At 50.2% G+C, this 27,024-nt stretch overlaps 1 protein-coding gene and 1 non-coding gene across 2 annotated transcripts in view; one reads left to right on the top strand and one right to left on the bottom strand.

Moving 5' to 3' along the window:
• The window catches only part of fbrsl1 (fibrosin-like 1), a 205,066-nt gene extending 183,001 nt beyond the window's left edge, over positions 1-22,065 (bottom strand). The window contains 1 exon segment of the mRNA XM_057034300.1: positions 20,672-22,065. Coding sequence (XP_056890280.1) covers positions 20,672-20,974 — 303 coding nt within the window. The 5' untranslated portion in view covers positions 20,975-22,065.
• On the top strand, positions 9,356-9,427 carry trnae-cuc (transfer RNA glutamic acid (anticodon CUC)). Its single transcript has one exon. It is a non-coding gene; the product is annotated as a tRNA-Glu (tRNA).
• Positions 22,066-27,024: the final 4,959 nt, after the last annotated feature.

A 27,024-nucleotide genomic window follows, 5' to 3' on the forward strand; every position in this document is an offset into this window, starting at 1 on the left:
GTGTTTGTGCGGAGGCGTTTGGGGGTGTGTGCGTGTTCAAGAGGCCTTGGGGGCGGGGCTTATGTCTGGAGAAGAGCGGGGAAATGACCTTCACTGCAACACTGGCCCAGTCCGGCTCCCTGGGGAACGCCGGGTCATCACGCCAAAGACAACCAGCGTGCGAGATCCCAGTAATTAAACGGACGCGATGGGTCGCGGGTCATTGAACGCATCACGAGTTGTTCGTTAAACTTTCGAGCCCTGCGATAAATAAAGGTGAGTCCTCACAGAGGCTGTAAATCCCTTTGGTGTTAATCCTTGTTTGAATCAGTCGCTGGAAACTGACAGAAAATGTGGGGTGTTTTTTTTTTCCGTTTGTAGGCAAGAAGGGCGGGGCTTCTCTTCCCCGACCGGGGGGGCAGGAAGGCAAATGCTGCTGGTTTGTTTGGGACAAAGGTCGTCCTACTGTATCAGCTGATGGTCGCCCCTAAATCCCGCCCCCCCTCGCGCCGTGTTTGCCGGCCGTGACGCCAACAGGCGCTTAAAGAAAAGGCATCACACCTGAACAGGCAACTCTCTGTGCTTCCCCGTCACATTTTTAAGGTCGATTTTACAGAACGACAGAAACGGACTCTGATGCCGGGCGGCGCGGGGTTCCGGACAAAGGAATACAGTGTTTTCCTCGGAAAGACAACGGCCAGCGCTGCCCTCCGGGGGCCCAAACCGCCAGGCCCCCGAGAACAAAACAAGTCTTTCAGACACCAACTCTGCAAAATTGATTATTGCTTCCTCTTTCAACATGCACGCCGCGCTGTGACTTGCACATGACTTGGCAGGAAAAAGGCAGCTGGCTCTCCATTCCGAGCCGCCGCCGTCCCACCAGGCTGAGCTGGACTCCGGATTACTGTATAGCCCAACCGGGTGGAAAAAAACAACAGCAAGTGTCTCTCCGCTCCGATAAGGCCTGTAAATGTCCGTAAAGAGACGAGTGCAGACGGCGCCTGATGAATGGATCGACTTCCAGGGGACGGGAGACGGGTCCACCTTCGTCGACGCCCTCTGAGAAGGAACCCAGGTTTGTTCTTTGCTTAGGAGACAGAAATGTGTCCCTGAGCCTCCGGCGGAGCAGGATTTATGAAGGTTTCACTTTAAACAGCCGCTCATTATTGTTATCCGAGCAACGGCACGGTCGTTCCAGGTGACGTGGCGTTTCTCTCAGCCGCTCCTCAGAGCGAGCTAACAGCCCTCGGAGAGCTTTTATTGAGTATCGCCTTGAAAAGACCTATTGAGGGATAGAGAATGCACGTCTTTGCTGCCTTTCACCGCCATCGCCGGGCTCGCAGGCCGCCGCGCCTCCTTTCAGACCGGAGCCGAGTCAACCGCGTGTTTACAGGCACTCAGACAAAGCGTCGGCGTTTCCCGCCGTCCTAAAAACACAACAACGGCTGCACCCTGACCCCCTATAGGCGAGAGAATCGATCAAATCTCTGCAATGACAAAAGCGTCCGCCTGTTGCACAGATCCGATATCTACGACCCTTCGCCCCTTCCTGCCGTCTCAATAATGACGTTTGGCTGCTGCCGAGCCGCGGGAGGCGGGAAATGAGTTGGAAGCGAGTCCTTTTAATTATCCTTCAAATGCTTCCTGCACACAGCAGATGTTGGGCTGTAGGGCAGCGGAGCAGCAGGGGCGCCTTAACAGTCAACCCCCCCCACTAGCATCCAGCTTTACTCCATATTAGGAATCAGCAGTTGAGTATTTGGGCAGCGACAGACGGGCGACACCGCTGCCACATCAATACTGAATTCGTTTTCATCTTTTAAGAATCAGCTGGTGATGAATTCGACACAAATGGAGACGAACGGGCCGACGCTCGAGACTTATTCCTCTTAAATGCGGGGTTAAGCAGACATGCTAACTAGCCTGCGGGATTAAAGCCGCCTTCCTGATCAGATGGGTTCAGTTTTCCTGCTTTATTCAGCGGCATTCCAGTTTTACAATTCGCCGTGTTTGCGGCAAAGATAAATGGCGTCTGCCAAAGCGGCGAGTGCTAATGAATCTTAATGCTGGTGGGGTAAACACATTCATAAATATGTGCAACTTCTGCAGGAAGGCATTCAATATCTGGAGATAAAGATGTTTTATGGCTCAGACTTATCCACACGCTCCACTGGGTGTCTTCCAGGCTGTTATTGCTCCGGGAGCGGAAGCATTATTTTAATGTCTAAATGAAATCTAATTTAATTACAGCGAAATCATCAACACCTGCTTGGCCGGGTTCTGTAAAGGCTGGCGGGCCGGGCTACACGTGTTAATTACCTAAAATAGCGCCATGATAGCTGAAACGAGATCGTCCGTGCACGCTTGCCTCAGCGGTGTTTACAACTTTGTTTATGACACATACAGCACAGGGAGGACGCCAAAGCTGACCTCCACGTTCAACCTTCCCGCCGGAGCGGGCGGCAGCCAACGCGCCGCTCCCGGGGACCAGATCAACATCTTCATCCGGGCAGTCAAGGGCACGGAGGAGAAGACTGGAAACGAAGCTATTGCGCCATTTTGAGTGGGGGAGCAGAACAGAGCACCGGGAGGAAATGCATCCAGGCGCGGGGACGGCGTGCTAGCTGTGCGCTAACGGAGCTAATCGGGTCTCAAGGCAAACACGTATAGAGATAATCCGTTCTAGAAAGCTCTGAGCTTTTTCTGAAAACTGACTTTTATTTCCTGCCAAGCTGAAGCAAATGACACATCGATTGGCATGACCCCCCATCCCTCTCCGGGGGGGGTCAAGCCTTCAAGCCTTCGCAGCTCAGGTGCATCAGATGCTGCTGTTGAACAAGCACAAATCAGCCGTCCAGCCCTCGTTCTGGGGCTGCCTGTCCGTCCTGCCTGCTCGGCTGGTGGTTTACTAAATAAAGGACCTTTTCATCTGGAGGAAGGATAAAAAACCCATCCGTCTCCACACAGCTGAAATGCTGCCAGCTCGGAGGTTCACAGGTAAAGAATTTGTCACGCAGAAGTTAAGCCTTGAAGAAACATTTTAAGCTGCGCCCGCCGCGCCGCTCGGTGACGGTTAACCCGTTTCCACTGGGCAGGTTTGACTCAACGAGATCGAGCTGGTTTCCCCACGTGTCATGAACAGCGTGTCCAACATCATTCTAAAGCCTGATGAACAACACTTTTTTCAATTTCTAATCCCAGGCTGGTGCAACATTTAATTAATAATAGCCATAAATTCATCCATTTCAAATGAGACTTGGGAAGAATAAAAGGCAGACATGTTGCTGTACTCATATTCATTTAACTTTCCATCTCCAAAACAGCTAAATATTTTGTCATCATGTTGTAAAATTGAAAATAATGTGCCCTCTTTTTTCTTCTTTTACCTCCCAGCCTTTGGAATGAGCCAATTCCTTTAATATTACACAGATAATTATTCGAGGGCACCAATAAAAGGACCCAGAAATGGAGCGCACAAATGGCTAAAGGCCCCTAATTGCCTCGTTTCTGTGCTGTTCTAATTATACTAAGAATGAAGCAGAATGTGGGTTGAACGTCCACCTGCCGCTACTTTTCAAAGAGAAAAGAGAAGATGGGTTTGGCACACGCAACAAGTGCGACGGTTAAAGGTTTCAGTCATGACAAGTCAATTTAATCGGGCTTTAAAATCAGCCTGACTTTGTGAGTGAAGGGTTATCAGATAAGAAAAGCTGATTGATTCAGAGACTCTGAAAGGCTGCTTTCAGCGAGCCGCTGCAGGCTCCCGATGACAAATTGAGACACGTGTTTCATCCACCCTGCTCGGAACACATGACACAGTCACTGCTAACGATCCGGCGGCGTCTCAAAAGCCACCGGGCTTAGATTAATCTGCGAGCAAACATCACCCCGAGTGCACGAACATCAGATGCTGCAGGGATCAGGAAGAGAAGAAGAAATATCAAAGGCGGAGCAAAGACGCTCGACGCTGGAACACAAAGGAGTGAAATAATGCGCAGTTTCAGCACCGTCTGACGCCTGTACTTGCTTTGAATCCGCCAAATGCTTCCTTACTGTTTCCGGGCCTTGGAGAAGCCTCACTGTCTTTAGGCACGCGCGCACGTCGGTGCACGTGTGGCTGAAGAATCAGCCGGTCAGTCGGCAGCAGCTTCCTGGAACAGCAGGGAAGTTAAGCAGCAGTCTGTAGGTAAATCAGACTATTACTAACACTCCCCCCGGGACGCTCGTTGACAACACACACACACACACACACACACACAGCCTGGCTGCTGGAGCATTCATCTATAGCTGGATAAACACACCCTCACACACAACATCGTCACTGAGTCACTGAGCTTAGCACACAAGCACATATGCCTGTAACTCTCTCTCTGTCCTGGGGGGGGGGGTGGGGTGCTAGGGGTGGGTAGGTGTGTGGGGGGATACATCATTCTTGCTTTTGACTGAATGAAACAGCAGAGCCAAGTTTTCATTGCAGAATTGTTGAAAGTTGTCATCTCTGCTGACACGCTGGTGGATTTGATCTTTTATGGATCAGTCATGAAAAGATTCCTGACTCAGCATGAGGCGACACTCCCTGCACACACACACACACACACACACACACCACACACACACACACACACACACACACACCAGGTCGGTCTGCATCCTCGGGTAAACCTGTTTGCAGATGATGGTCTTCTGTTCTCCTCAAATCTGTTGTTTATACGGGTGACATAATCACAATATGGGGGTGTCTCACTGTAATGCCCTTATCAATACTTCCAAATGACCCGGAAACGTGAGTGTATAGGAATAAATTATAAGTCAATGCCGTTAAAAGACTGTCATTAAAGGAGAAAATGAACAACCAGGAATGTGGAGGGCAACTTCAAATGAGGTAAAGCTTGTATAACTGTTTATCTCCCTCCATGTCCTGGACCTTTGGGGTCTCCTGAGTCCTTCTTTTCCCAATGCCTTTATTTAAATATGTGACACACACTGTGCAGCCAGAGCAGGAGCCCGAAGTTCCAGCAGAAAATCCATTGTCCTGACCGTAATGAGAATCCATATATCAGGAACGATTGCAATTATCTACTATTGGTCTCATGAGCTCAACAGGCAGGATGAGCAGGAAGCAAAACACTGCAGCCTAATTTCTTACCCATGGTACCTGAAAATACAGCTCCCCTTTGATCATTGTGTGAACAGGTGAAAATGAGGCACATACTGCAATTTCCTCCACTAAATGCGATTTCTATTTCCATCCAGGCGACAAGCGCGGCTCCATCTGGCTCTCTCCCCCCTCGGCTTAATGCTGAATGACAGATAGTAAAAGCGGAGGAATCCTGAAGAGTCAATTTGAAGCTGGAGTGGCATTTCAAAACCCCGCTGCTAAAATGTTAGAGAGAGGGAAGGGGGGAAAAAATGTTCAATCAGACGCCAAACTCGGCACTGGGAGCTCTTCCCTGGGAGAAGCGAAGCGGCTTTCTCTAAGATGGTGTTCAGAGGCTGAAAATGATGATATGCCTCTCTGAACGGTTGTTGAATGAGACCGCCACTGGCACCTTTATCAGATTGTTCACAGTGATTGAATTTGAATAATGTGTGGATGTGAGGCTGCATTTGCACACTTTATTCACTCATGTGAAGGAAAGGATTTGTGTGCCTATGCATTCAAACGTCTATGAATATGGAGACACACCACGTGTGCTTAATGTTAAATAGGCTTTGAATCCAGTGCTGTCTTTAATGCAATGTGTATTTCACACAGACACAGACACACACACACACACATACACAGCGGTTTTTGCTGATGAGTTGTCACTTTCTAAATTTGGAACACATCGAGTGCATTTAGAGAAAACAACACTTCCACATTTAGAAGGTGAGATTCCAGCAAACACAGTTGCAAAATGGGCGGAGCCAAAGTGGGAAAGGGAAAATACCTAAACTAAGTGGACACGCGAAATGGATCTGCGGGTTGAGTGCAACACTGCAGGCCCGCGGTGGCGCGTTTACAGCATCCGAGACTGGCTCTGGTACACCAGCACTGCAGCAGACGGCACTTTTGGTGCAGCTGCAGATGTTTCAGTCCCACTGGCTGAGCTGAGGAACATCAGGGAAGCAGCTGCTTGTTCTTTGATGAGAATAAAATCTGTCTTCTTCTCTAGTATCAAGTTTCCAGTTTTAAAGAACCATTAGGTCAGGTGTATTTCTCAGGAAATTGACCAACTACGCACACAGTTTTCCTTTAGAGCAGCATTATCAATGACTCATCAAAGCTGTTGTGATGTCTCACGTGTGCATGAGTGTAAAGGTACGGCTTCACGTTCGGGAGACAAAGCAAAAGCGGGAATCAGTGCTGCTGCTGCTGAATGTGCTGGGCTGTAACCCAACGCTTGACACTGGCGTTCACCCCGAGCGGTGTGGGCAGTACAGGAAATCTCCTCCCCACACACACACACATACACAGCGGTTTTTGCTGATGAGTTGTCACTTTCTAAATTTGGAACACATCGAGTGCATTTAGAGAAAACAACACTTCCACATTTAGAAGGTGAGATTCCAGCAAACACAGTTGCAAAATGGGCGGAGCCAAAGTGGGAAAGGGAAAATACCTAAACTAAGTGGACACGCGAAATGGATCTGCAGGTTGAGTGCAACACTGCAGGTCCGCGGTGGCGCGTTTACAGCATCCGAGACTGGCTCTGGTACACCAGCACTGCAGCAGACGGCACTTTTGGTGCAGATGCAGATGTTTCAGTCCCACTGGCTGAGCTGAGGAACATCAGGGAAGCAGCTGCTTGTTCTTTGATGAGAATAAAATCTGTCTTCTTCTCTAGTATCAAGTTTCCAGTTTTAAAGAACCATTAGGTCAGGTGTATTTCTCAGGAAATTGACCAACTACGCACACAGTTTTCCTTTAGAGCAGCATTATCAATGACTCATCAAAGCTGTTGTGATGTCTCACGTGTGCATGAGTGTAAAGGTACGGCTTCACGTTCGGGAGACAAAGCAAAAGCGGGAATCAGTGCTGCTGCTGCTGAATGTGCTGGGCTGTAACCCAACGCTTGACACTGGCGTTCACCCCGAGCGGTGTGGGCAGCACAGGAAATCTCCTCCCCCCCCACACACACACACACTCCCTCCTGCACTCCCCCTCCCCTGAGCTGTTGCAGCACAGCACGACTGTCCTGGGCCGTGTCTGCAGCAACGTGCGACTGTGACATCCAAAATCCTTCACAGACACCTCCACCCCCTCCACCAACACCCCCCAGCTTGCATCAACAACACCTGCAGACGTGTCAGCGCACGAATGAGGGAAAGAGTAAACGTTAGCATAGGCGAGCGTACTTTAATGCTATCGGTTGTGTAATCCTGCCGCACTGGAATTTCGGCAGCACTCACACACGCACACGAGCACGCACACATGCACACACTTTGATTTTCCAAACCAAAACACATGTGGAGGGTAATACGATTACATGGTTCTCTGACAAGAAAACACGTCCTAGCTCAGCTAAAACAGCAACAGAGAGATGGCGAAACACTGAGAGAGAGAAAAAACTCTCCTACACATCAGCAAATGGATAAACACAGCGACAAGGTCAAACAACAATTTGTCACCTAGATTAAACAAATCACGCCGGCGAGCAAAGGTACAGCCGTCGTAAAGAAAAGGCTCTGGTCCTTTTATCCCGCCCGCCATCCAAACTGGTTCTGTCAGCCTCTGACTCGCATTATTTATAAAGCAAGGAGACAAACTATTGACCTCGGCTCTTTTCTCCGTAGCATCAGCTGACTGTGACAAGGACGCTCGAGGGAGGAATGCAAGATGGGAGAGCGAGAGAGGACAGGGAGAACGTGAAGAGGGGGGCCTGTGGGGTTCCAGCAGCATGAAAATGGAAACGGAGCGGCCCTTGATGCGAACTCGTCAATGACATCGCTGAAGCAAAAAGGCCTAAAAATCCTCCTCAAATCCACTTTATTCAGGCTAAATTAGCTTTAATGTTTGGATGTCTCTGCAGTTTTCACCAGCTTAACTCACAAGAGTATCATAATTCAAAGGCATTTAGTCGGCATTGAGTCAGTATCGCTTTGTTCACGCTGCAAAAGAAGCCGTCCAAGGACTTTGCCCGTGTAAAAAGATGCGTTAAGCAGCTTTCTTTCCTAAACAAGTGACACTTATGAGAGCACAAACCTTCACAAACCATCTCCCACCAGCACCTCAAAACAAGAACACGTTTCGTCATTTAGGCCCAGCGAGTTACGAGCCCCGGCAGGGGGAAAAGGGAGCGCTGTCTCCATGGCAACCGACCAACAACCATCAATTAGCAAAGCAAACTTACTGCTGTCAAGTACCAGCAGCACTTTAATGAGAGAAAATATTGCTGCGCGTGTAAAAAACAAGGGCCGCATTGGTTTTATAACGCAATTTCCCCGCATTACGACATCTTTGACTCGTAAAGCTCCAGTGTCGAACGCTGCCCGAAAACCCGTTTCCCAATCCGCGATCAAAGCCGTAATCTCGGTGCACAACCTGCAAAGCGTGACGCGAGAGCACAACTGGAAAAGGAAAATGAAAAATCAAACCTAGCCAGCGGTGATTGATTAGGTCATCGTCTGCTACTTATCAACTGCACGGAAAAATCTATCAGGCCGCCGCGCAAAATGTGTCACGTCAACACAACCGTTCATGTTTATGCTTTTAATTATAGTTTCAGATCCACCGAGCCAGCGAACCATTAGTGCGTTTCAAGCGCAGACTTTTCCTGAGATTGATCAATACTGATGACATAAGTGTTTCAGATCCTGGGAAGCAAAGCCAAAAGCTCGGTTTTATTTGCTAGAAATATGTTGTATTTACTACATCCAGACTGTAAAGCAACACTGAGAGGACTCTCAAATGTGCAGTCATATTACAGGACCCCGGCTGGATGTGTGTTTATGGTAAATCACCAAAATGATCCATAAACACTTCTTTCAAAGCAACAAAGCCTGGAGCAAAAAAACAACAACATAGGTTTGTAGTAGGTATTCAATGACCCGGCTCCTCTCTAAGTGAGGATTATCAGTCAATCAGACACGAGCTTGTCACAAGCTCAACCGCTAAAACCACAAGCCCACATTACCAGCATGCTTGTGCAAACCGTTCCCATGCTAAACGAGTTCTGACAGGGCTCCAGACTGTCGGAGACAAAAGCAACGCCGGCAGGAACGGCAACGTTCAAGGCGTCGCGGTGATGGAAGAGGTGCGATAATGACATGATTGTGATAAAGATATCTCAGTTGTGAGAGAGGGCCACGGCCACAAGCGAAGCCTTCAATTACCCAGAACCCAACGCTCAACGGCTTGAGATGCATCAAAACAACTGTGACCTCTCCGGAAGTCTCCCTGGTGGTCTAGTGGTCAGGATTCGGTGCTCTCACCGCTGCGGCCCGCGTTCGATTCCCGGCCAGGGAACAACTTCTCCTCTTAGAAATTATTCCTAACTAATGAGCAGAGGGACAGTGGTAATAATAAGAGCTCATTTTGCCTTCTCCACATTTAAGTGATCCCCGGACTCACTGAAAGCGCTGCTTCGTCCCTGTACATTTACACCAGGACTCTAAAGTCTCAACAAGGCGATCTGCTAATTTTGGCTTGTCACCTTCTAGATAAACAGGAAGCAAGTCTTTGCAGATCAGTTAAATTAACCTGGATGCCAAATTACAACTGGGAGGCAGCTTTAGGCTAAACCAGTTTGACCTCTATAGCTGCAGAGCATACACACCTTTCCACACACCATCTTGGCGCTGCGCACAACCTTCTGAGGTGACGTTCAAATATATAATCGCATCTCTCTGCTGGCTGAGGCTAACCCTCATATACCCAGTGATGTGGGTTAAACCTTACGCTACATTAGTAGCTCAAACACTCCCTAAAATGGCGTCGTCACGGCTAAAATCACATTCGTTTCTGTAGTGCAAACACACCAACATCGTCTCGTGCATGAGGGCCTTCTGTCTGCACAACACACCAGTAAATTCTAATTATTTGGAGCAGTAACAACAGCACAGGGTGTGTGTCACTCCGCGCACCATCCACAACATCCCAGCTCGGTGTAATTTCCTCCTAACTACCCTTTGTCCAAAATTATTTCAGCAATAAACAATAAACACATAATTATAAAGCACTGGCGGAGGCTTGATTGTCCTCAGAGTGACTCCTAGCCTTTATTATGATGCTTCTCATTGTTTTTATTATTACCGTCACTGTTCCAGCATTTTCCACTGGCTCACACGTGTTTTCTCTGCTGATGTTCCTGCATGGGGGCGATTCCGTGTTATGGCTCTACGAGCACGGGCTGGATAGTGCCAGTATTGTCCCTGCACGGCCTGCATGCAAATTAAAGTCTGATTAGCAGCGGCGCGAGCAGGTACAGCCCAGGATGTTTGTTTGTCTGGGGACTCAGCGTCTGACGGGGACCATTATGTAGCAGCGGCGTCGAGGACACAACTCATTTCAACCTCTGAAGTTTGAAGCTCCAGCGTGTGATAAATGATGGTTTTGAGCCGCCTGCATTACCTCATTAGCTCTTAAATCCTGGAGCGCCAGCATCTCATTAAGATCCGTTTTCTCCAGTTTTTCCAGTTCGGTGAGTAATTTCAAGATGGAACAAAGGCGTCCTCAGCACATCGGCATCACCGGATGAGGTCGCTTGTTTAGTGGCGCAACAATATCCATAGTCAATGCCACAAGTATTGTCGGTAACAGACCGCCTTTCCCACAAGTCTCGACTTTGCCGGGGAAGATAAACTTGTTAGCAACGATTTATCCATCGGCGTCTCTCATTTCACCTTCTAGACTTACCAGAAAGCTTCGCCGTAGTTTGCGATGGAGTCAGATAACGGCGCTACACCCCGATGAGTGCTGCGGCTACAGGGCCAAATGAGAAAGGATAGGCAATTCCCTTTTCTCTACTAGCAACACCCCGACACAGCGAGAACGAACCAACAGTTCAACATGTCTGAATAAATGTCTTCAGGCGCCCGTCTCTATTGAAGCCGAGCTCACGCTCTCAGCACAGGATTGCTTTCTATTCAGATTCACTCAGAATCACCATTAACAAAGACTCCATTAATGGCTCCACCGTGGAAGAGAAATCCGTTCCAAGCTCTCCCCCATCCCTTTAGCATGGGCATCAGCACGGAGCTGAGGCTGCGTGTGTGCATGTGAGAGAGCCGTGCTACAGTCAGGATGTCTGCTTTTAGCCAGCCCATGTCGGCTGATTAACTCTGACAGGCTGCCTCTCGGACCCACCCCGAACACGGGGGAGTAAAGAAAGCAGCTTCCACCACAGCAGAGGCCACATCTCGTTTCGCATCCGCACCGTCTCTGAATCACTCGCCCAGCTGCTTCCATCTTCGGTTTAATAGAACAACTCATTTGACGGCAAGCTAACGCGCCGCCTGATGAATCAATAAACCGTTTGCAATTCCGAACTGCGGTGAGAGTTTTCCTTGTTTACAGCTGGACAGAACTGATAAATCCAGCAATCATTTCATGTGCCTCGGCCTCGGCCTCTCTGGGGTTTTATTACAAAGAGATATGAGTCTGCGGAGAGGAACGTTTCATGCATAACGCATAAAGAATTATCTGCTTCAATAAGAATGGCGTGCAGTGTTTACTTTTAAAGGATTGACGGCGCTCGGTAACATTTACCCGGCTTGTTTCTGCATGTGTCTAATTATCTGATGTCAGGGAGAGTGAACTCATTAAAGAGCTGTGAAAGAGCGCCGGGGTTTTACGGAAGGCTCAGCACACAGCCAGCGGTTTTCCCCTGCAAACGCTTCCATACGCTGTCTCGGAAAGAGCAGGAACCCCGTTTGAACCTCCCGCTGAGGCTGCATGTTGGCCTTTTTCGGACCTGCTCCAACGGGCATTTCATCAAAGTTTCCAACAAGAGGTCGCAGCAACGTTTGGGAAGCGACTCAAGGCTGCGGCACGAAACACTGGAGCCCATCGCAGCAACGCGTCACCAGCCGTTACCGCGGTTACGCTTCACCCCGACGACGTCTTCATACCCGACTCATCCAGGGCCTCCCTCTGTCCTGCCCCAACCGTGCGCTGATGTCAGATAATCCAAAAATGAACCTATAAATGCAACAAAAGCGAGCTAAACTCTGTGGAATCCAGTCAAGTGCCACACGAGGATCCAATTAGATTAAAGGTTTCCCGCAGCCAGCTGCTGAATCCAGACACAATTAATGGGAGGTCAACGCGAGTCCACCCATCTCGGCCACTTTGGCGACAAAATGTTACGTTTCCTGAGACGACTCGAGTAGGAAAATGTTGACAGTAAGAATGACGAAGGAGGCCGAGCGCCTGGACCTGCTGCTACCTGACAAATAACACGAGCGCGCCTCTGACCACGAACAACCTCCTGCAGCTACTCCAGCCTCCAAAAACACACATTCGCTCCCTCCTGCCGCCAGATTCTGGTCGTGCATCCGGCTGCTGGAGCGCCCTCGTGGAGGGAACCTGAAGGTCCGGAACAGGTCGGATGAATCCATCCCTGCTGCCAACAAACATGTTGCAAAGCAACACTCCCGGACCCTGAATATCAGGAATAGCGGCGCCGCGGGGAAGCACGCTCCACCTGCGCCTGGATCCGCGCTGAAGCTTTGATGATAAAGACGAAACAGCGTCTGGCCTTGGTTTTAACATTCCTGCCTGCAGCTCCAGAGGCTGCAAGAGGCCTCCGGAGGTATGTGACCCTCAGTTCCATTTATCAGCTTCACAGCTGATAAGGAGAGTGCCACCGGCTACTAAAAAATGACTGGCAGCTACTAGAAACGCAAGCTTGTCCGTCCTGTCATAAACCAGGGCTTTATCAGCCAGCAGGGGGAGAAGATGGTGAAGTTAAGGCCCTGTTTTGGAGCGCTTCTCCATTTCTGACAACAGAGAACAGCTGAACGCTCTGGGTTTAAGTGCATTTGCTAGTTTATTGATTGACCCACTTAATACTAATTAAAGGCACTTCTGGTTGAATTAACTCATGGTCACATGTCCCCCCCCCCCCTCCACACACCACCCCTTCCTCCCCGGTGTAGCCCACTCCAGCCTGTAACCGTGTCATACCTCTGGCATTATTGTGCAAATTGAAATGCCAAGGAGAGCGATTCACACGCACACCGAGAGGCGTGCACGGGGGGGAATATAGTGGGGAGGGGGAAAGGATGGGGAGGGTATTGCCCCCCCATCTTGGCAAGCAGGAAGGGGAAATATGATTATCCAGTGGGGGAATTGTTTCATCAACACCTGGAGCAGATAAATGAAAATAGGAGGATTTATGTACTGAGAACAAGCTTACTTCTGCTGCCAGGAAGCAATTAAGCAGGAAGCTGCAAAACTACCCCCCCCCCCCCACCCCCCCCCCACACACACACACCACACACACACACACACACACACACACACAGGCTTCATGCCAGTGCTTCATGTAGGGAATTGATAGCTAGCCTTGGGGAAGGCCGAATTTAAGACAGGGAAGGTATTTATCCCCATAAAGTGTGTGACAACAACAAGTGTGTACGGTCCGGCCACCCGAGTTGACTCTGACTGACTGTTTTCTTATCTTTGCAGGCAGTAAATCCAGACAGTCGTGCTTTAATGTGGTTCCCGAATTATTGGATTTAATTGTAAAGAACGAGTCCTTTGAGTTACACTGACGATAGGTTCTCCTGTCCTTGGATCACAACTACCCAGGCGGTCAGTTATGGAACAGCCTGCCACAAAGGAACAGCTGTAAGATTCTCTTAAAATTACGACCTCATTAAAAAGAACTTTTTTTAATTAGAAGCTGATAACTCGCTTGAGCCGTTTTCTGCTTCAAAGGGCGTTGGGTATTCGTAGCGCCGCGCTACAGCAGCTATTAAAAGCATTTACCGCCTGCTTATATGAACAGGCAGCACAGGCGGGCGGCCTGCCTGCCTGCTTGTGTGAGGCTAAAACAAGGCCATCCTCATCATCACAACGGCTGTAACGAGCGGGCTCCGGGCCCTGGGTAAAGTCTGCCTGGCTCAAAGGTGCCTGCCCCGGCCTCGTAGACGAGCCGTAAAACCGAGCGGATTCCATTTGACCCGCTCGTAAACAAGCTGCAGAGAGATCCACGGAGACGTCAGCGGCGGACGGGACGGCTGGGATTGATGGCGCCGGAGCCCGGAGGAGACAGCGTGTGATGGGAGCCGGCTTCGCCACTTGCGTCAGCCTCGTCTCGCCAGGACGACGGCGTTCGGATTGGAACGCCGCAGCACTTCGGATGGATCCCGTCGGATTTCGAACGCATCATCAGCGGAGCTCGGATCTGCAACAGCGACTCCAAACACCGAGTGATCAGGAGATCAGGTCGTGGTTCGTATTTTTCGCTCCACTGAATCTCCAAACATGATCCATCAGCTAAGAACACTAACGAGTCGTTACATTTGCTGTATTTAGTACAATGTGACGACTCTGCAAATTAATGAGCCAATCACAGAAATGAATGAAGGGGAAATATCTTTTCTGGAGTGATTGAGTTCAGGAAAACTGAGTGATTACCTCCATCAGCTGTCTCCTCTAGATTTATAGTGCTTAAATACAGTTAAATGCAATTTTGCAGAGCATTAAAAGCATTAAGGGACTCTCGCCTTACAAACTAAAGTGCTTTAATATCACGGATTCCTCTAAAGGTCAAGTTCTAAAGGATATTAGGAGCTAAGTTGTGGAATGATACGGTTATTATCACGGTTCAGTGCTGCAAAACAAACACAGAAGGTGTGTGAGTTGCTCCGTTCCGACCTTAAACCGCGCCGAGTGTGCTGCAGTTGTCTGGCAGATGTCACCCAGCAAATAAAAGGAGCAGCCGTGGCAGCGAGCGGGAGTGAGAGAAATTCCAGGTTGCATAAGCGTTCTCTTATCTAAGCTCCATTATCTTGGCCTCAGTCAGCTCTACTGTTGCCAAAGCCATCACATTAAAAAAAAAACTCAGCCCTTATTTGGCTTTGCCTTCACCCGCCACATAAAACCCGAGGAAGAGGCTAAATGCCGCAAAAACAATTAAGGCAGTGACAAACAATGAAGCTGTAATAAAGTGAGCTAAAACATCACCGGATCTCCAGCCTGGGAGCTGAGTGCTGAGCAATTATTGCTTGGCCTGTAAAGACTATTCCCCTCAGAGCTGGTGTTGGTAGCGAGTGTCGCTAACAGAAGGCCGTGTCAACAACTGTTAGCGCTAATTGCTTTCACACTAAGAGCTATCTATTAAGAAAACATGCAGCAGGACTGTGCTGTCAGGGCTGCATGACTCCTGCCTTTAAAATGCAGCCGGAAATTCCTGCCCATGTTTGCCCAACGCTAATCTGGGCAAAGCTATCATGCTAAATTAGCCCCTTGGCCCTCACAGATTTAACATTACATTAACTGAAGTCTGGAAAAGAGTTAAATGCTGCATCCTGGAGCGTCTCAGATGTCCTTTGGTGTTGAATTCAAGTGACCGACTTTGTAAAACAACATGCGATGATCACTGCAAAGGCAGCAAATGGTCCAATTAGCGGAACTCTGTGGGGACGCCGCTTCATCCGAGCATGAATAAACAATTCTGTGCACTCTGTGACAAAAATGGCATTTGAACAATTCAGACTGTGTATTTCACCGCTTAGTATTTACAAATTCAAATAGATTTTTGTGCGCCGAATACTGTTGTTATTCTTCCCTTCCCATTTTATAATTATCTTGATAAAGTTAAAGAATTCACTGCAGCTGTTTGATGTCCTGATAATTATTGTAATAACGGAGAATCTGAGTTCATATTATCCCAATCATTGCATCACAGTGTCAAAGTTGTAACGAACCGTCCCATCTAAAAATCCCGTTCTGTCTCTGTTAGCCGCTGCGCCACCGTTATGCTAGCAAATATTAGTTCCGCCGAGTTCATTAAAAAGTTGAATATCTTTCCGTTTGCTAAGTGTGTCGGTCAGACAGAAGCGAAACACACGTGGCACTTGCAAAATTAGTGTCATTTCCATAATTAAACACCATTTTTTCTAACTTTGAGGCAGCCTAATTTGGAAAGGCTAATAAAACTAAATGGGAAGAGGCAGAGTATTCCGCACAACTGCTGCCTGGTTGGAGCCTTTCCTGGCTGGGAAAATCATTTGGCAAAGCGAACGCAGCTTTTTAAACATCACGCGAAGCGGAGCCGTTTATTGTGAAGTTTTCACTTTGGTTTGAGTGGAGGATTGTTAAAAGCAGAGTTATTACTTTCCCCGTCGTGTACACGACTCAATAAGTCGACAGACCTTTAGTCGGCGGACCTTTACATTAAATGAGTCTTGCAAGGCTGGAAAAAATGACCTACGCTCTACTTCATCAAAAGCCTGAAAAGCGTTTGGAGTGATGTGACGGTTGAAGGAAGCCAGGCATTCAGAGCTCGCCGTCAGTGAAGGACGCAGCTGAAAAGGAAAACAGCCATTACTTAATGAGCCACTTAAAGGGTGCCCTCTCTATTTAGGTTTCCCTATTTTTATTGTAAATCCTCCACAGGCCTTGTCTGCGGCCAAGTGCGCCGTTATTTATCCACCAGAATCACAGAGCTGGGAAGCGACAAAGATGATGACTAGAACGCTGAATCCAAAGATTATCTTTTGCTCAAACTGCTTAGAGGAAAGATCCTTTGTTAAATGTGTTCAACAGCACACTTCTGTAATCCAGAGTGTGAAGAGGCGCAGACGAGTCAGCGGTGGCGTGATTACCGCAGAGAAGCGGCGAGCAGCGCCGCTCCTAATCTGCCGCGGAGTCGGCATCTTAATCACGGCGTAATTACATCCTGTCATTCAGAGCAACGAAAACAACGAAACAGGAGGATGGGAGACGGCACGACAGGAAACAGATATACGTGCCGCGCGCGTTCTGAAACACCACAACAAAAGTCGGAGCTCTGTTAGCGTGTTAGCGTTAGCAGCCATACTGTTAGCAGGAATTTAGTAAACTCTTAAGATCAGACTCTTATACTGGTTGGTAATCGGGTTTGAAGCAACGCTACTTCTTAGCTACAAGAACCTCAGCTAGAACCTCCATATCAGTGGTCGTTGGCTGGAGAACGCGACCACGACTCAGAACAGCAGCAGGACCTCGAGGGGCAGCCTGGTTAATCACAGCGGGGCAGCACACGGACGCTATCGGCGTCGGGATGGGGAACAAGGCAGACACTTCCGCTGCCTCCCCGTGACAAACACCATCTCTTCTTCCAGTTCGGACTTGCTGGTCGTGTCTGCGCTTGAAAAACCGCCGATCACGTGAAAAAACCGCTTTATCTCGTAGCGTCTAAGCTTGCCGCACTGAACTTCTGGAACGGGGGAATTTTGCATTTGCACACCGCCTTGCACAACGGATGGCGCAGACGTTTAGCATTTCCTCGCCGTTTTTACGAGAAATTAGGGAGGATTACGGTTCCGTCCAGTTCAAATGGAGCACATCTGCACGCTTGAAAGACATCAAAGCCAACATTAGCCGCGTCAGCTCTCCCTCGGTCCCGCTCTGTTCATTATAAGCTATATCTGACAGGAAAATGCAAAGAGGCGCAACGTTCCGATTACAACGCCATCACTCGACAGAGTCACCTGCACAAAGGAGCGCCAAAGAGGAGCGAGTGGCGCTGCAGAGAGGCGGCCGCGGTTATTTTAGGCGGGGAACGCGACGCTCGGCTTTACAGCCTCCATGAAAAACAAAAACACATACTTCTGCCGGGAATGTGGTTGGCGTCCCTCCATGCTGCAGCTGGGAAAATATGAGCGGGGAAAGTGGAGAAGCGACTCGTAGCTTCGCTGGCTGCCACCTCCCTCCGCCCGGGTCGCAGGCTGCATTTACAGAGCATCGGATTTGGAAATTTCTACTGGATTCCAAGTCCAGAGCTCAGCCGGGGGCTTCTGGACACGCGACGCCCGTTTCTGGCTGACCTTTACTGTTGTAGCATCACCGAATCAACCGGACATGCTGGAAATCTCCATGTGAGGGAATGTTCAAACTCACGTGTGGAATGAAAAAGCCAAACAAATGTGGAAATTCACATTAGAGCAGATGAACAGAGGGATTGTGGATTAATAAAGGGGGGATTTGCCACTCCGGCATTACTCACACAGCAAATGGAGCGAATCAAACGTCTTATTAATGCTGCGACAGACGGATAATTGTGTCGTTTTACCACATGCGCACCGGTTGGGTGGGATTAGGCCGCTGGAGGTAATTGTTTTTCCAGAACGTTTGTCAGGTGAAAATCTGGAAGCGAAGAGAAGAGACATTTCCAGGGGTGCCGACAATCGCCCTCCAACATCTGCGCAGATGTGTTCGGACAGTAGCTTTGGGCAAATGAGCAATGGGGGGGTTCAAAAGAAAATAAAGACAAGCCGTGGCTACAAATTGCTTTTGCCATAGTGGGCGAGGTTACGGGATCAACTGGGACCGCCGTGCAGCTTAAGCTTCCTGATCCCAGCAGCGTGGAGCTGGAATATCAACGGCACCAACTTGTGATGAGAGTCAGAAAATGATGTTGAGGGATCACCTCTGAGCGGCAGCGCAGCGGCAGCCACCCGGAAGGTGACGGGGATTTTAGAAAACTTGTTCATCATGAAGTGCCTGAAAGGGATTAGCTGCAGATTAAAAGGCACAAGTTCGAGTAAACATTAGCGTGTTAGCCATGTGGGCTGGAGGATGGGACGCCAACACTGGCGGAACGCTAATAAGACGTTTGCCTGTTTGCACGCCACCGTGCTCCCTAGCTTGAATCGGGCTCGAGCGAGGCCGTCCAGAGCATGATGCAATAGGTCAGGGCCTCTTCCTGGCCCACGCCGCCGTCTCCTCCTCATAATTGATGAGCAATTAGCGCAGGCACACAATGACTCGAGCATACTGTAAATAGACGAAAGGGCGAGTAGGGACCGGAGTTTCCTGAAGGCACACCTTTTACACATACACTGTGGAAAACACACGGAGCGACTGAGGAAATGAAACGTGCACGCAGCCGGTAAATCACAAGACAAAGCACAGGAGGGAAAAGAAAAGACACGTGTGCCCGCCCCCTCGTCTATTTGTACCAGATCCTCCAACATTCATTTAATAAGTGCAGACCATTTGCATGCAAATCACACCAATTACCAGCCCGTATCCTGCACGTGAGCGCCCGCGCACACGGAGCCGGATCATGCCTCATTTGCACTGCATTCAAACAGAAGCTGCTGTGTGGACCACATCTCCCCCCGCCTCAGAACAGAACCATTCCTCCTCCTCCCCCTCTGAAACACAAACTGGGTAATTGTCTAAACGGTCGTCCCTCACGTAAAAAGGTGGCGTTTCGCTAACGTTTTTTTTCGGCCTGGCAGCGGCGGCAAATTTACAGGATGGCGGCGTCGTTCCTGCAAGTCGGGAGGGCAGAGCGGGGGGGGGGGCGCTGCCACCTGGGAGCCGTGAGGTCACGTGAAGCATCCACGGAGACCAGGGGGACCGAACGCCACCAGATCCCATCCAGATGTGATCAGGTGCGACGGTTATTCCAGCTATCCTTGAAATTGCACATCAGATTTCCACTGTTCCTCCACCGCAGGTACATAATGACCCCCCCCATCCCCAGAAGTGCGACCTGTCACGCTCCTCACAACACCGCAGCAGTTTACACGGTCGGCCTTCCTGCACGCTTCACCGTGACGCCCTTTCCCGCGCTTCCAAATCCTCCGTGAGCGCCACGGAGGGCTCGGCTAAGTGGAATAGCATTATGTCGCGGCGACCCGGGCAGGTAAGAGCTGTTAACAGATGACAGACTGACCTCCCGGCTGTCTACGGGATTGCCCGACTGGTTTTCGCAGGCTGTTTTGCGGCGAAGCCCGCTTTCAGCCGTTACAGCGTAGGAGGCGAGAGTCAATCACGACTGATTAACGCCGCCGCTGAGCCTGCACGGGAGGCTGCCGCTGGAATGAGTCGTCCCGGGTAATGATCCATCCACGAGGTCGTCACCCCCAAACAACACCGACGTCGGCGGGCGCATGGCCGTGTTTATGAGAGCGTTTAAAGGCAGGAAGACCTCAGCTATAAAAACAGGAAGTCCCAGAAGAACAATGTTTTGTTTGTCATTTAGAGGGTAATGAAATGAAGGAGATAAGAGGCCGTGGCAGGAGGACGCCTTTCCTGGGATCACGCCGCTGACATCGGGCCTGCCGCAGAAGCAGAGGGATCAGCACATGTTCTATCAACCTCTGACAGACGAACGGGGCAAACGGCAGCTTATCAAAGAGCGGAATGTCAACGCCGCGCCGGTGACACGGCAGCACCTGTCTGTTTTTCCTCGACGCGCCAAACGCCGCCAGTAATTCCTGCAAGATCTCAGCGGCACAGCCTCGCACTTGTAATACACTCCGCAAACACAGCCGAGTGCTGCGGCGGATCTCCAGACGCCCTCACATCAAGGACTCCACACACGCACACACACACACTCCAGGAACCAGGAACAGGAAGCTGTCAACATGCAGAACCACATCACAGGTTTGATCATGGACACCTTGAGCCTGGGTGCCTCTGATCAGACACTTGCACCAGAACCTCAGTGAATGTAGGAGGACTTTGAGCAGCACTTGAACGCAGCACACGCGGATATACAGTACATTAGCTCTATGAAGAGGTAAAGAAGCAGCTCCTCCTCACCTCCAGGCGGTCCAGGCTGATGAAACTGGCAATAGCAAATCCATCAATGATGTCCTCCTCCTGCGAGCTGGACTCCCGTCTCTTCCGTCGGGGGGGACGCGGCGCTCTGGCGGCGGCGGCGGGGTGCGGCGCCTTCTTACCGGCCAGGGAGGCGGCGTCCCTCCCTGGACTGTGTCCCTCCCTGTCCGAGCAGGAGGAGTTGGGGTCGGGGCTGCGGACGTCTCTGCTTCCTGCCTCACGCAACCTGCGCACCCGCTCCCGCTTGGTCCGGCATCTCCGACCCTGCTTCAGTTTCCCATCCATGATGTCAGAGGAAGCTTGCAGTGTCAAAATTCAGATTGGCACCAAAAAAAAAAAAAAAAAAAAAGAAGAAAAATAGATAGAAAAATAAATAAATAAATAAATAACTCCACACGGTGGGCGCTCTGATGGACGCTCGCTGCACCGCGTAATAACACACACGCACGCACGCACGCACACGCACACACACTGGTGGACTGAGGAGAATTACAGGCTGCGCTATAACGCGATAGCACTGCGTGCGCGTAAATACCACCGCTATTACAGCCTTAAAACACTCAATGACCTTGAGTACAAACCTCTCCAATCTCCACCGCGATAAGCAAATGTTCAAGTATCCCACTCAGGCGGCGGGGAGCGGATCCGCACGCTGGGATCGGTCACGAATCCGCGCCGCGTCGACGCGGTTCCCGTTAAAGCAGGTGCAAAACGGCCAAATAGTTGCAGAAAAACGCATTCCAGCCGCTTCGCAACTTTTGTTGCATCGGAATAATAACACGCAGCGTCGCAGCCGGAGCCCGCAGCTCACCGCAGCCGGCGCAGAGCAATCATGTCGCTGCCCGTTGTTGTTTTCCACCAGCCCGATCCATGATCCGAGGGTGTCAAACCGGAGAATCGGGGGAACTATCCGTCCGAAAAGACGCGGCGCCTGGCGATAAAGTGTCGACTGCGGCGGTCAGAGGAGTGTGTAATCCCGTCCGAGTTTTAAGCCATAATTCCAGAGCCGTGCGCTTCAGGGGTCAGGGAAGTCTACTTGTGCGCAATATTTCCCTAAAGGATCCGAACCAGCCGAACAGGACAAGCATCCAGTGCGGAACCAAACTCCATGAGGCGGCGAAGCGAAGCGGTCTATTCCAGTTTAGATCATGTTGAGTTTGCCCATAAATCCACTCCAGCAGCGTCCCTCGCCTGATCCGCGCTTCGTGCTATTTTCTGTTCGCATAAGAAGGCTTTGATAAGTGTCCTTAAAGCGACAGGAGTGATTAAAATCTCCTCTCCCTCCCTCTAATTCCCCTTCATCCGAAATTAAGACACAGCCGAGCTCCACAGAGCCCACATCACTGACGTATTTCCGCCACCTCTGGTTCACTGTGCGCCAGGCAGGCTGGGGGTGGCGAGGACTCGCTCCTCGCTGTTTGACACACTTTGTCACACGCTGTTTTAGTCTGCTGTGACATCATGCACACTACTGGCATTTTTGTCAGGCGCGCGCGCCCGTGCGCGCACGCCCGCCGCTGGGATTTGACAACTTCTCCATTGTGTGGTCATCTCTTCCCCGGTCACGTGAGTTCACTTGCTCAAACGCGAAGGGGGAACTCACATTTCACACCCTCGCTGTGCAGAACCTTTGTGAAATTGGTGGCTCCACGCGCGTTCAAACCCTCCCTGCGGCGGCTGCGGGGTTGATCCCGAATCCGCGAGGCCGACCCTCCCAGTGCCCCACCGTGGAATCCTCCGAAGGCCACGCCGCGCCTCTGCTGCGTCTGGTTTCCATCAACAAACAGCACAACAAAACATCTAATACGCTGCGATTCGCCTGTTTTTGCTGATATTGTGTTGTGGAAAAACACGTCCTGTTCCATCTCCACAATACAGAAAATCTACTGTGACAAAAATGGAAACGCAACAGCAACATCTGTCGCACTCCAGCTCTATTATGAGTGCACGTCCATCCAGCGCGCTCACATGACGTAAGGGAGCGGACTAATGAGCTGTTCTGTGAATATGGATGCATGGCAGGACCTCGGGGTCACCGCCGATGCATTCCGGGGGAACGCATGATTCAAAAGCGCCATTAAAGCGGCAGGAAACACGGCTGCCGCGGTCGTGCACGTCCACGAAATTATTGACTGTTTGCAGCTCGGATGGGGAAAAGATCAATGTTGATAATCCAGCAATAAAGAATTAATTACCAAAGGCTTGCTGGCGATTACATCACATGTTCACACCGGAGAAACACGGCGCCACGGTGTGATATTAGATCCTCACACCACGGCTCATTTGTGGATCCGACATTAAATCTGCATGAGCGGGTTGCGGGCAAATGTTTAGGTTGGGAGGGAACGCCACGGCCCAGTGTGGGAACTTTCTTCTCAAGTGGAAACAATCATGCAAAGCCTGAAAATGCAGAGCCATATTTATGGAAATGAGGCGCGCTTGCCGGGGAAATCATCCAGAGTCCAGCAGGTGATTAAAGAGGAGTCCGAGTGAAGATCGCTCCCATTAAACTCGCTCTGTGGAATCCACACAGAGATATCAAAAAAAATGCTGCTTGTGGGAACTGGCGGCTTGTAACTACAAGTGCCCTCGCGTGCTCTCCGAGCAGCAAATCTAAAGAACGGCGGGCGTGTTCTTCCACGCCGCCGGTATGTTGCTTTGGAGGACAATAACCGCCCGAGCAGCACATCGGTCTTTGAACAAATGGACCCTGTGGGAGCCGGAGACACTATCATCTCCAGGTTGCTTTAACCTTTGTAACTTATGAAAATACCCTCTCTGTTTGAGCAGCTTTGCAGGAGCTAATTCAGTAAGGAGATTAAAAATGGGGGGACAGGTATGGGGAGAGGGCCGCGGAGGAGAGGGAAGAGATTACCTCTGTTTCTTCCACGCTGCTATTCGCTGTGAGCTTAATCCACGGCTCCAGACTCTGAGCCCCCGCGCCGACGTCATTCAGACGCTCGTCTCTTTGAAATGTTCGGCCCCGGCTGTCCTGGAAGCCCAACAAGAAGCGTTTTACTCGAGTTTAAACGGTGGAATTGTTTCTAAGCCGCCGTGATAAACATCCATTTGATGCCACCTGGTTAAAGTGGGTTGTTTTTTTTCCCACACTGAGATAACTCATACGTGGGACCGGGAGATAAGGCATCTGAAGCAGGCCGCAGAAGAGGAGCCTCTCCTCCGGCGCACACCCGATCCTTTGTGAAGAATAGATCTCCGCAAAAATCAATGAGCCCAGATTTCACACTGGAACATTAGACAGCTGTAAGACACAGAATCCTGCCCCCGCTGCAAGGAAAATAAATTCAGCTGCCGTTACAACACAATTTGTGCACAGTCAGTAGATTAGAGGTACGCGGGGTCGATGCACAAGCCACCCCGCTGCTGTTTTCTGGGGTTCTGGCGGTTTAATGGACGCAGTTTAACGACATCAGACGAGATGAGAAGGCGCTGGAGGAGATTCTTGAACGCACCCCACTCATCAGTGATGCAAATATCAAGGTGCAAGCCAGGCCTCAGATGGCTTCCATGAGCTGGCAGACAGCGAACGCAGCATTTAAAGGCCCCGATTCTCCTCAGGTAGAGACGCGGGGACCGCGGGGCAATAACGGTGGCCCGTCCTCCGTTGCTCCTCTCTCAAATTGCCCCAGGCATTATTAAACGCTCACCGCTGTCTGGAGGGCCTATTTCATTTTCTTTGACGCGCACGAGGGTCTGAACCGATTTGACTTGATCTTAAAAAATGGACTGTCGTTAACTGTTGTACTCTCCATTAACTCTGCGCCCAGAGAAACGCTCAGTCATCCATCAGACACAGACGTCATTAGATGTGCAAATGAAGGAGCCGTCGCTGCGCTCTCACATCCGCGTTCCCAACGCTAAAGATGTCGCGCCAGACAACAGCGGAGGATTTAACCCAGACACGGGAGGGAAAGCGCGGATCATTCTCGTCTTCACAAGCCTCTGAACAGCATTAATCCCGCGTGTGTGAGCGGTGTCACATGTGCAAGCGTAATTTGTCAAACTGATCGGAAAAGAGCGAAAACTCGTCGGGGAGGCTGAGATCGCACCTGGCGGTAACCGGCGAAGAGGGGATCTTATTGGCTGTCAGCAGTTAATGCTCAACAGGGTGTTGAAACCACAAATGTTGCCACAAATGTGAGAGGGTGAGGTGGTGACACTGGAAGGAATGTTTCCTGGGTGCAGCAGCTAGCTTGCTTATCAGTCTGGAGACAAAGGAAGCATTGTTTGTGGAGGACGGAGCTTTTACAACCATCTGAACACCAACATCATCTTCAACTGCTTCTCCTTTAACGAGGTCACGTTAGTGTCCTGGTGGGGGTCGCCAATCCATCACCCAACGACCTCTCCACGATATTAGCGCTGCGTTAGCAACTACGGCTACCAGCCCTGCTTCCCTGCAGCGCCCCCTACCTGTGCTGACACAAGCTGCAAGAAAATAGTGCAGATTTAATCATGAGATTCGTTCATTGGCTAATTTTCTCCCAATTAAACAATGCCTGATATGGCGGAGCCAGGCGGCACCGGCGGCCTGCTGCTCTGACTCCGGTGTTGCCGGATCCTAATTGAGACATGTTGCTTTGCCGTCTTAGCTGTTGCTGAGGGATCACTATGAGGGGAAACAGAAGTCTGTAGCTGTAGGCCTGTAGGGCTATCAGATGCCTCTGTGACAAATCATAGAATAATTCACTCGTTTGGCGGCGATTTACAGGCAGACTCCACAGGAGGCCTGGGGCAAAGAGCTCCCCCTCTCAGGCAACTGTGGTTGGCTGGCCGAATCTTAAGCCAGAGCCTGCAAAGCAAGGCATAAAAAATTAACCCGCACACTCCGCAGACACGGTTTACATGTCCTCCCTGCCCCAGCGCCTCCTCACACGCTCCCTTCATCTCCTGCCTCCTTATTCTGTCTTTTCAGCCTTTTGTCCCAACTTCCTCTCTTTATCTGGCGAGCATGTTATCTGCACAGCGTGTGTTGTTTGGACCCGTCAGAGGGGAAAGTGCTGAGTGGCTCTTCTTCAAAGACAACAGCTGCTGGTTTCATGTTGTGCACAGACGAGTATTTATAGTCGGAGCGTCCTGGAATGAGCAGATATTGCACTTGTAATGTAAACACATAATGAATCCTTCCTTGGCCGAAAGTGGGATAGAAGTCGCAGATTGGAACACGGGAGGCAACAACGAGATTCGCGAGGGATCCGATAGCGAGCGCGGTGAGGTGTCAATAATTTAACAGAGTAGGCTGTAAATCTAAGTGCCTTTGGATATTTGCTACCTCTGGGGAGCAAAGTTTAATCAAACAGAGAGACTAGCCTCTGAGCTGTGTGGGTGAGAGCTGAATCTGTTGGCAGCCCTCGAAAAAAGGCTGTAGATTTTATTACAGGCATCATTCAGGGCCAAATTAGCTACCTGACCTGCTATTTTAGAGGAATAAATGGAACCGAGAGATTGATGTGTGGATAAATGCCACGTTAAATGTCATCATAAAAAGCCGTGGTTCTCCGAGTTACTGCGGGTGTGTCCGTGGCGGGGATGGAGGGCGGGGGGGGGGGGGGTGCTTACCCCCCTCGGAAGATCCCTCGCTGAAGAATTCCCACTTTCCTTGTTTGGTTGCAGGCACCTCTCAACATTTTGAGAGAAACGTCATAATGTTTTTTATTGATCCTCGATGCCCAGCGCCCCCGCGCCCCCCCGCCCCGCGCCACAATGACTTCTGCTCCTTCAAACAGCATCTGCAAATGTTGTGACAGCAGAGCTGTTCAGGAGACAAAGGCAGTCGATATTCCTCAACAACTGTGCTCCAGCTCCCAGCAGCCGGCGACGGCCGTCCTCGGGGTCTCGGACCGCCACGACGTTGCGTCTTTAGTCGTTGCCCCATCGAAAAGAAAAGATTTAGACGTTTATTACGAAATCTGCGAATCCAACACGCTTCGCCCTGATTGGAACGTAAAGGTCGTTTCATCAACACTTTGGTTAATTAAAAGCCTATTTGCTCAAAGGTCACTGCCTGCCTTCGAGGAAAACGGAGCGGATTATGTAAATTATTCATTTTCAAAGTACTTTGTAATACATTTAGCATGATCTACTTGACATTGCTGCGTGATTAGACCCGGGTGGGAAGCAAATGGTTTAATTCCTGAGAGATTGCTTTGGTAGCAGTAAGAGGGGGTCCGGAATAGACCATCGCTGCCATTGACATCGCACAGGAAATCAGATTTGAACAGGATCTGAATGTCTTCCTGGCTGGTCGCGCTGCCCCTGAAGCCATCCGAGCTGCTGCCATCGGGCCTACGTGCACACCTCAATGGCTGCGTTAG

Source organism: Takifugu flavidus, chromosome 5 (assembly GCF_003711565.1).
Source record: "Takifugu flavidus isolate HTHZ2018 chromosome 5, ASM371156v2, whole genome shotgun sequence".
Taxonomy (NCBI): Eukaryota; Metazoa; Chordata; class Actinopteri; order Tetraodontiformes; family Tetraodontidae; genus Takifugu; species Takifugu flavidus.